General features: G+C 38.5%; 1 protein-coding gene across 1 annotated transcript; it reads right to left on the bottom strand.

Moving 5' to 3' along the window:
• Positions 1-5,342: 5,342 nt before the first annotated feature.
• Positions 5,343-10,326, bottom strand: spata4 (spermatogenesis associated 4). The gene is made up of 6 exons (XM_051954645.1): positions 10,086-10,326; positions 8,982-9,111; positions 8,467-8,585; positions 7,992-8,212; positions 7,627-7,737; positions 5,343-7,213 (listed from the first exon to the last, which is right to left on the bottom strand). Exons 1-6 carry the CDS (start codon positions 10,184-10,186, stop codon positions 7,113-7,115), a joined length of 783 nt encoding a protein of 260 aa, XP_051810605.1. The 5' UTR covers positions 10,187-10,326; the 3' UTR covers positions 5,343-7,112.
• Positions 10,327-10,706: the final 380 nt, after the last annotated feature.

Genomic DNA, 10,706 nt, shown 5'->3' with positions numbered 1-10,706 from the left:
CACTTTTTGCGATACAGCCCAAAAATTTTCCCCAAATTTGTTTGTCTACATTCTCTTGCATCTTTAACCCTCTGAACCCCGAACAGTTTATGGGTATTCTTTGGCCCTGTCACATTTGCATCCACCCTGTACTCATATTCTGTTTATCCTTTCGATAGCTCAGATGGTAGAGAGGAGGCCTGTAGGAGAATCATGCAGAGATCCTTAGGTTGCTGGTTCAAATCTGGCCTGAAGGAGGAGCTTTTTGTGAATTGCCCCTGTGAGGGATCAAAAAAGTTTATCTCATCTTATCTTCGTTGTACCTCTGTGAAAACAGTGTATTTACAGTTAGAAGTTAGTCAGAGAACTAAAAAAAACTTACTTTACTTAATCTACTTAAGCATTAAAAACAAAAACAAACAAACCTACACCCATAAAAAGTAATTATTTTTAATTTCTTGATTATTTTTACAAGGATCAGAAAAAAACCTGGGATCATCCATAGATACACACACATACAATAGATATTTCACTACTTACTTACATCACTTTATTTGCTTTCATACTTGCAGTTCAGTCTAACCAAATGGTTCATTTTTGGCATTTTTTAAAAATGTACACATGTAGAGTAAAGTGATGAAATTTGATGAAATATCATGCTTTTAAGCTTAGACATGGTAAAGTTTCCCAACTGAATGGCATGTAACAGAGGAGTAGTTTGTCTACCGTCGATTAGTAGCTATGATCAATGGTGTCATTCTGCCAAATTTGTACAATGATTCACCTTTCAGTTCAATTCAGTTTTATTTATAAAGCAACAATTCACAACATAGCCCTGCGATAGACTGGCGACCTGTCCAGGGTGTCCCTTGCCTTCGCCTGAGTCAGCTGAGATATCATCTCACGGCACTTATAATAAGCAACAGACCTTGCGAATTACAAACAAAGAAACAAAACCCAAGAATCTAAAGTTGCTGTTGGATTCCCTATGAGCAAGCAGTCAGTGATGGTGGGAAGGAATCAAAACACCCATAAAAGAGGCAAAAAAACCCTCCAAAACAAACAACCTCCAACAGAACCAGGCTCAGGGAAGGTGCCTCAACTGGTCATGGTCAAGCTTAGTTTGTGTACCTGGAATGTGAGAAGAGACAGAGGCAGATGCATGTACAGTAATTACACTGATGGGTGTGTAATCAGTCGTCTACATACGGTTAGGGCTGACAAACTCACTGTTGGGTTTTAAAGGTTAATTCAATGCAAAATCTAGTTTTTTAATTTTTGGACTTAATTACATGTCGATATATTCAGAGATCTATAAAATATGAGATGCAAACATCCCTGTATTTCTTCATATTTATAGTACGACATAAATGAGCCGATGAGGTTTGAAGCTTGTCGTGATGTCACAGCAGGATAAGTGCTGCCTCTGATTGGTTCCTGCTCCTCATCTTTACCACTCTCTGAACAGAGAAGATGCAGAGAGAGACAATGTCTGTGGTCCTGCTCTGAAAAGGGGCATCAGTGCAGCAACTGCAGACACTCCCGATAGCCCATTTGAAACAGAGTTAGGACCAGGGGTATTTTAGACATGGTCAAATGAATGGTCTGTGCAATATTTTGAGCTAGATAAAATAAACTTTATTGATCCCTCACTGGAGAAAAAAATCATGTTACAGCAGCTGGATACAGATAAGGCATGAAAGAAGCAGGACAAGGAATTTAAAAAGTACAACAGACCTAAAAAATACAGCTATAATAATAAAGATCTCATAGAGAAATGCACCAGGCATGATGAATCTACATATAGATATGACACAGAGTGAATTTACATATAGATAAGTACACATATGACCTGTTGAATTTACATACATGTTTGGCATGGGAGACAATGTATCCACAAATCTGTTATTGCAGTATAAAATGTTATGGGGGGGAAAGACCAGTGTTAAACGTGATGTTGTTACACATGAAGAGTACAGTTTCACATAGTTGTGTTTGGTTGTATGGGAGCATTGACTTGTTAAAAAGAAGTGTCACATGTTTTCTCCATTTCAGGAATTGGTCATAAAGCCTGGTTCTAATCTTTGGTCTATTCATTATGACAAAAACTATACATATAAAAACATTTGGAATTGAATAACAATTTGTGTCTCATATGGTTTGTTTCATTAGATAATGTCATTTTCAAAATATGTTTAATGTAGGATTCAGTTTTCCACGTCAGACTTCAGGGACCAACAATTGGCTTCAGAACAGTTCAGGATGCCATAAATCCTGCTTCCAGGTCAAACACTGAACACACATCAATTTCGCCAGTGAAGTGCGTCACTGTTTTAGACAAGTGCAGTGATAACAAACCAACAAGGATATTCTATTTGTGGAGCTAGCAAGGGGTGCAGTCACCTCAACATCAAAATAAAGCAGGACATCATGGTTGGCAAAACTCTTAAAGTACAGTTATGGAGTGCTGATGCTTGGAACATGTCTCGCCTGTCATCCAGTCATTGTAGAAATAGTAAGTTAATTCATAAAACATGATACATACTTAGACTTGAACTCTGGCTCCTTCTTCTTAGTTGTTTCAGTTATTCACAAAAAAACTGTGCTCAGCAGCTTTGTTTGTAGGTCTCAAGACGAAACCTTTTTAGACTTTCACTGCCTTTTAAGAAAAGCTCTTCTGACAGTGAGACTAATCATACGGACTATGTCAACATATGTTTATGCCATATGCCTCGTCATCAATTGCTTTCTTCCCTCCTCAGAATGCTGAGATTCTTTATTATCTCCAGCATCAGAAACTTTTTTTTTCTGCCATAGTTGCTCCTCCCTTCAGTTTTGCCGAGTAGTTTCTGGTGGATTTAAATAGCATTTTTATCAGTTCCCCATATATGTTTTATTTTATAACTCTGGCATACTATGAAACACATAGATTCCCCTGTCACTGATATTTTTAATCCGGATTAGGTCAACTTTATAGGCAGGGGCTTTAAAGTAACATATGTCCATTCACATGTAAAGGTCAACTGTTTCGAGGTATTTAACCTCCACTATTACTTGTATAGTAGCCTGGCAAACAGCAGATTTGCTCAAAATGCAGGCTATACCGATTCATTAGAAAACAATGGAATTTTTATTTGTCAGTTACCGTTTCTGATCTTTTACTGTTCTCTTCACCATGCTTCTGTTTTTCAGGGTTTTTTTTTAAATTTTGAGTGCTGCTCTTTAAACATTTGTACCTCCTATGCTTTCAAAAGCCATGAACACTAAAGGGTGAATTGTGTTCCAATCTCATGCATAATATTTTAATATTTAAGCAGTATTGTGGGCATGTTGCACATTAGAAAATACTCATTTGCACTTAATTACCTTTTTGTCCGCTGGGATTGTGAAAATTAACGACAGGAGCCAGCAGCTTGTCAGTGACTAACAGGCTACGTTCAGCGTAAATTGACAGTATGTAAATAAATCGGAGCAGTTCATTAGTGGATAATGAATAAGCAGATATACAGCAAATATCAGAATCTGACTTTTCACACATTTGTGCTCGTGCCGGCTGCAGACACACGGAGTGCCCCGCCCTTGGCCTGGATAACATGGCCACGCTCTAGCTTTACCACGGCTTTGTTAATAGGGGTGAGAGGTTTGCTGGGGGTGAAATGGGGGAGGGCTTTTTTTTTTTTTCTGGGGGAATCCTTACAAAGATTCGCAATATCCCCCTGGCTAGTCGTGTTCCTGTCTATGCTTCCAGCAAGGCGTTGACCCCCTCCTCCCTCCTCTCACTGCATCCATGCCTCACTAGAGATTCCTTCACACTGGGTGCCATGATGCTGATAGGAAAAATAAGCAGATGGTGAAACACTTTCTTAGGGCATTTTAGGCACTGTTGGTTTCTAACATCATTTATCTGGCATCTTCAATTTTCGTCTCAGATGAGATGGACTGTGTGCTCGGATTCAAGTGCTTGTTAATAATCTCGAATAAATGTGCCTGCGTGTTTTTTATCCAAACATTCGGCTTGAAATCCTGCAGTCGCTGCCTGAGCTTATGACCAACAGAAGGAGCCAAAGAACCTCACAGTAAGCTTATTAATGCGTCCTGGTCGCTCTCCAGTATGGGCTTGCTAGTTGCCATAGCAACCAGGCCTTAGATATTGTTCAGTAGGAGAGTGTTGATGGAGAATAAATATAAACATCACCCTGTAACCCTGGCAAGTATTTTTATGTAAATCTGCCTATCACTCACTGCTCACTTGTCATCATTAGTGCTTACAGTATAATTTATTTTGCACTACAAAAAAACTATACATCAAGATCCGGTCATTCTTTCGCTACACTGTACGTGTTATTTTTGCATTTCGATGAGATCACTTGCTGCTGACTAGTTGGATCTTGCAATCTCTGGGAACGAAATGATGCATCTGAACACGAAGCTGAAAATCAAAACTCCAGCGTTCATCCCAGCAGCGCCTGCAGAAATCAACAGGCGACAGTGCGCTTCATCTTAAGTGCTGATGTGTGTTCACGCCCAGTCAAGCTGAGGGGAATCAGAAGACACTGAAAGATTAAGGAGGTCAGGTTTTCAGCTCCACTGAGGAAGGCAGGGAAAGAGGCTTTACCAGCCATTGACTGCCATAGAAACAGGATAGACTGCTGTCACGGAGACCATGAGATCTATTATAGTTGGATGGAGGATTGGCTCAAGCATCCGATTTAGACATTTATCCTCATAAAATGGTTGGGAGATTGATTTTTTTTTTATATATAAATCTGTTATTTTTCAACATTTTGTTTGCACTTTATTATTAGCTGTTGTATTTGATTTTGCAGTTGACCCATGCTGTTCAACCATTTCAGTTGAATTTCAGTGTATTGCTATGACAGCAATAAATCTTAGAGTCATCTGCAGGCTAATAGTCTATTGAGGTTGCAGAGATCATATCATCACAGCATTGTCCTATCTCTCTATTGAAAGCCCGGGCTCTCAGACCACATGAGAAGCTAGGCAGTCAGCCAGAAACACTTATCATCCTGTCATCCGTTTTTCACTAGCTTCACAGCTCAATTGTACTGTACACTAAGCATCCCGGAGAGCTCGGAGATTTGGGACCAACAGAGTGATCTCAGTCTAAAGTGAGTCTGAATGAGTTTGGCAGCAGAAAAACCTTAATAACATGGTCCAATAAATATACAAAAATAAACACAGAAAGGAAGCCAATAACGTTTTGGACAAGATTCGTGTGTTTGTTGAGCAGCCACCCCGTCATATATGCATGACTTGTCAGAAAGGAAAGTTTGGTTAAGCTGGTGTGTTCATGTAAAAGGTGTCCCAGGTAACAGAAAAAAAAGGACATTGGCTAAACAAAATAAATTAGTGACAGTATTTATTTTACACCATTGGACTATAAATACAGACTGATGACCCAGCCGAGTGTGCACCAACCGTCATGAACAAGTTGTTACATAGGCGGTATATATAAATTATATGTGTGCGTGTCCCCATTTGTGCACATTTTCATTGCTTTTTGAGGGACCAAAGAATATCAAAACCTATATAATTTACTTCAACTGCATCTAAAGAATTACTTAACAGGTAATTGCATTAACATTATTGTATTTCCATACACTGATTTGTAAGACGCTGTCGTCACACCCCCAGAACTAAATTGTCAACCGTGAGGCCAGAAGGAAGAATTACTTTCCTGTAACTGGCTCACTGTCACTAAATTATTAAAAACATAAAAATGTGTCCGTCAGGATAGAACTATCTGCAGTCATCAGTGCAACAGCAGCCGTCTAACTAAAATATAGAACAGGATTATGTGGAAACTGGAGGTGATTACACTTAGACTGTCATTAGGTCCTCAAGATGTCTAGAAATTAAACTGCTTTACAACTGAATGTACAACTCCTCATTAGTTGGAGTAAATAAACTCCAAGTATCATCTCCTTTCTGTCAAGGCAAGGCAGGTTTATCTGTATAGCACGGTTCATACACAAATCAATTCAAGGTGTTTTATAATGGCAAAGAAATGCATTCCGAAAAATTATGTAAAGGTCGATGTACATTAAAATTATAGAAATAAAACGCAAAAGTACACATTAACATCATAAAAGTGCATTAAAAGACAAGAAAATAGATTGAGCATTAAAGAGAAAGCTGCAGTAAACAATTTTGTGTGTGTGTTTTTTGTCATTTCTTAGCCAGTAAGCATTGGTACATATCTGAACAATCATTATCAGAATCATGGGGTTTATTTCTGCCTGCAGTTATTAATGTTCAGCTTGTTGTGCAGCTCTAGATGGCACACAAAGATGTATCAGCACACTTTAATTTATGTTGCTATGCAGGGGCACAGTTTTATTGACAAATTGATGGAAGGAACATAAAAAAAAAACATCTCTGGCCTTTGGTCATCTGCACCTTTGAAAGCAAAACTAGTGATTCATCTACCAGTATTCTTGAAACATTCTGGGATTTAATCAACCATGAGGAGGAAAATTTGGAACATTAATGATTAATTGAGACGTGATAGCTTTCATGTCTACATGCAACAGTGATTAGGTAATCCCCACATCTAGCAAATTAATTGAGGAATCAGATATCAAGAGCAGCTGCCTAAAGTGGAGCTCATCACAGTGAAATGAGTGTAAATTTTACCAGCATCTGACTGGTTATTATTGATAAAAACCTTAAAATGCAGACTGAGGTAAAAGGCCTTTGTAGTCAATAAAGATGAATTAAGGAAATGTGAACATAATTAAACACTTACCATCTTGCCTGATGGACACACAGACAGATCAACAGTAGAGCAGGTCATCATACATCACATACACTGATTTATTTCCTGTTTTTCTCAATGGTACACCGAAACCAGTGGATTTTATTCTTAAACATCCTCGAGGAGAAAACCACTCATGACTCAATGCTGCCACCTACTGCCACAAAGACACGCAGGCCAGACATGATGTTCGAGGCTCTACAACGTTACATAAGCCATAACTAACAGTGACGTCATTTGTATTTCACAGCAAATTATACTGCAGTAAATACTTGTGTGGAACAGTGAGACACAGGTTATATATCAGTCCATGAAGTGACACAAATATAGTACAGAAACAGAGCACAGTTATCTATTAGTTTCCTTTATTAACCAGTGAGTGTTTGACAGGCTGATGCACCTTTATCTCCTTAAAGGAAACAGTTGCTCCAGTCATTGCTGATGAAGACGACAACTCTAGAATAGCAGAAAATAGGAAAATTCACCAAATGTGATCTGTGCACAATGATATTACACACCAAGAGAAGAAGTGCTGTTTGTACAATTATTTGGATATAATGAGTGCAACAAATTTCAGTGTTTTTCTGAAGCTGCTGTTGTGCTGGCCACAGATGCGTGTAATAATTTCCCTCCTTACAGTTTCTAAGCAAGCAACAGAGCCTCAGCTCCACAGCCACAGAAGCACTGGCTGAATGTTTGATCGTTCAGAGAGAGAATACACTAAGCCGTTAAGTAAACACACTTTCTGCAGTTTCATCATGTGAACTGTCACTGTTTACCCCAAAAAGCGTCTAAAGAATGCGTTCGAGCACAGAATCAGTATGCTCTGCTGATTACTGCCGAGAGAAAATTCAAGACTCGCTGCTTACTAGATGTGGTGCCTCCGCCTGAAGGGCTGTCAAAGCACTCATCACCCTGGCTGGGTGGTGCAAGATTATTGGCTGACAGCTGACTTCGATTAGGCTTCACTTTAAAACGCCCTGAAACCAAACCAAAGGAAATTGTCAGAATTCTCTCCAAACAGAAAAACGGATTGTAAGTATAAAGTGGCCATGCTGCAGATCAAGCATTTATTATATCTAACCCCATATTCTAAACTTAATATGCCACAGATATGTCACTCCATGCCTGTCCATATGGTTTGTGTTTACAGCTATTGTTTTCATGGTCATAATGAAGCACATTATTGTAATTTAACCCAGAAACAATCAGATATGAAGTCTGCTTGACCCACCAGGGTTGAGAACCCTCTCCTCAGCTTTGTGCTCCAGGTGTCTGCGGAGAATGACTTCAGCCTTCTTCTGGTTTGTGCATATGTCGGGCTTGGCCATGATCTCTGTTATTGCCAGATTGTTTTTAATAGCCTTCGAGGCTGTGGAGCGAGCCAGGGCAGGCAGCAGCTCCTGGTACTGTTGGTCAGTAAAGTCTGATTCTCTGTCCTGAACATCAATAATCCTGCAAACGTAGACTTAAAAATATTAGAATACATGCAGCTTGTATTGTTATATTTATATGGTGTATAATATTCAGTTTCATTTGGAATACAAAGCAAACAAGCTGTAATAGCATTGTTTGTGATATTTTCAGTATTCATCAAAATCTGAAAATGTAGAAATCAAAATTGTACTATACTGTAGCAAATCCCTACTTAAAATGTTTAAGTCAATTTAAATACTAACATTACAAACAGATACAAGAAGGAAACTTACCTGCGGCTAGTTAAAATAGTGTAAATCTCCTGCACCAGCACCTCAGCTGCTCCTGATTTACAGTGGATTGTTCCATCGATGGCCTCTTTCAGCAAGTGAAGACTCTGCTTTTGTAGAGACTGGAACAATAAACACTTGAAGTAAGCACCTGAATGAGGAGGGAAACCACTTCATGAATCAGGTTCCCTGTGTACATGCAAATAATGAAAATATCACAGTGGGACTCCCATGTCGGGTATTTTAGATAATTTTATGTTTAGGGAGTCAAGCTGTGAAATTGCCAGTGTGTCCCCTGGGAAATTGTCGGTTTAGCAACATTCCAACATTTAGGCTGGACACCTAAAGGTAGATTCATTTCTTCTATGCTAATTCAATTCTGTACGACAAGTTGGAGAAAATTAAACTAAATGGCATTCTGTACCTGTTCTGTGCATTTCAATCACATGCCAGCTGAGCTGAGTAAAGAGGCATTTCTTCGTGGCTCATGATATTTTTGGATATTTTCCTCCACTTACCCGCCCAATCTGGCTCCAGTTCCACTGCTTGGCAGAGAGTGATGTTCCTTTGTCATATGAATGCAATGGAAAGCTGAGGGGGTAATAATGAAAAAATATCTCTGCCACAAGGTAACCGTTGGAAAAATCTCTGGAAATGAAGAATATGGATAACAGTTAGAGTATACTGACTCTAGCAGTGGAATCCACTTAAAGCCAGTCTTCACTGCGAGGCACTTGGTTTTTGTATTGCTTGTCTTGGAATATTTATTGCTGCTGTCATGGTTTTTAATCCATCTCACATGTCCCTCTGGTGTGTTTTTATGATCCTTATTTATTGTCTCCATATTTCATCTATGCTATTATGTGTTCTGTGTCATGCTTCTCCTCATCACCTCTCAATGAGGCCCTTTACAGGTTAAACTAGGCAGTCACATTTACAGTAGATGAAGAAATGTTCCATCAAAACCGGAAAAGGGTGATGGTTAGCCTGTAGTTGCATGCTTTAAAATGAAAACTAGCCAAAACTAGCTATTAAGGGATGCCGTAGATCAGGGGTGTCAAACTCATCTTGGTCCAGGGGCCGCATATGGCCTAATTTGATCTCAAAGGGGCCGGACCAGTAAACTTATAGCATAATTACTGAGAAGTAACAATAAGTCTAAGTTTTTCTGACATTTTAGTGCAAAGGAGAACAAGTATATTAGAAAAATCTCTATATGTAATGAATTATCATTTTAAAAATTATATTAGAAACAACCAGAGATTAAAGTAAGTGCAATTTCAACGACACTATGACTCAGTGCAGTAGGTTAAACTCAAGCTGTTAGTTGTATAACTTGGTTGAATTTGGTTTCAAAATATGGTTTTCTTGTAGTCATTCAGTAGACTCGTATTCAAATAGACTAACTTTTCAGCACATCCTTGCCAGTACAATATAGCTAGCTAATTTTCAAACAAGGGTTAGCAGTATGCTAAATAAGACAAGTTTATTCTAAAGATATCCTGGTTAGCCTAAGTTTAAAAATATTTTTACTGTTACAACTACAAAGTGTGTACATGCATGCTGTGGGTTAGCTAGCTAGACGACAAAAGTCTTTGTAATTTTCTAAATCATTTTCCTACCTGCGCACATTCTTTGGGTAAAATGACAAGTCGAGGTTTTGCAGCCACTTGACGACTTCTCTCGGCAGCGTTGTCTTTTTAGGACTCTGTGTCTGATTCATGTTGTAATCTACACACCGAGGGAAGGTTAAGAAATCAGCAAGTTCATAGTGACTCCTTCACTTTGCACTAAAATAATTAAAGAGCTGACCAAACGCTGACCTTTTTTTGTTTACATCTCCATGACAACAACAGCACTTCCGGGTTCTGGTCATATGGCAACATGCAGACAGCGATGGTGGTTTGCTGCCCTCTACAGTATGTAATATGGATAAAACTGAATTTAATTGAAGCAATATTACAGAATCATTTTATAGTGTGCAGTATATTAAAAAAATCTAACGATCTAAGTCTGACTTTTAAGCACTTACAAGCATGAAGAAAAAGCTAATGAATGACAATGTAATATAAAATGCAGTTGTAGTAGTATAAATACATATTTCCACAAGATGTGATTGTTAACAGATCCTACTAACAACCACATTATTCTATTATAAACTACAGCCAAACAATTAATTATGCAAAAAAGACAGCATGAATTTGCAATTAGGAAAATATAAATAAACCAGTGACTCCTCAGTT

This window comes from Acanthochromis polyacanthus, chromosome 10, assembly GCF_021347895.1.
Source record: "Acanthochromis polyacanthus isolate Apoly-LR-REF ecotype Palm Island chromosome 10, KAUST_Apoly_ChrSc, whole genome shotgun sequence".
Lineage (NCBI taxonomy): Eukaryota > Metazoa > Chordata > Actinopteri > Pomacentridae > Acanthochromis > Acanthochromis polyacanthus.
The sequence above is the reverse complement of the archived record's forward strand: the minus strand, read 5'-3'. Positions and strand labels throughout refer to the sequence as shown.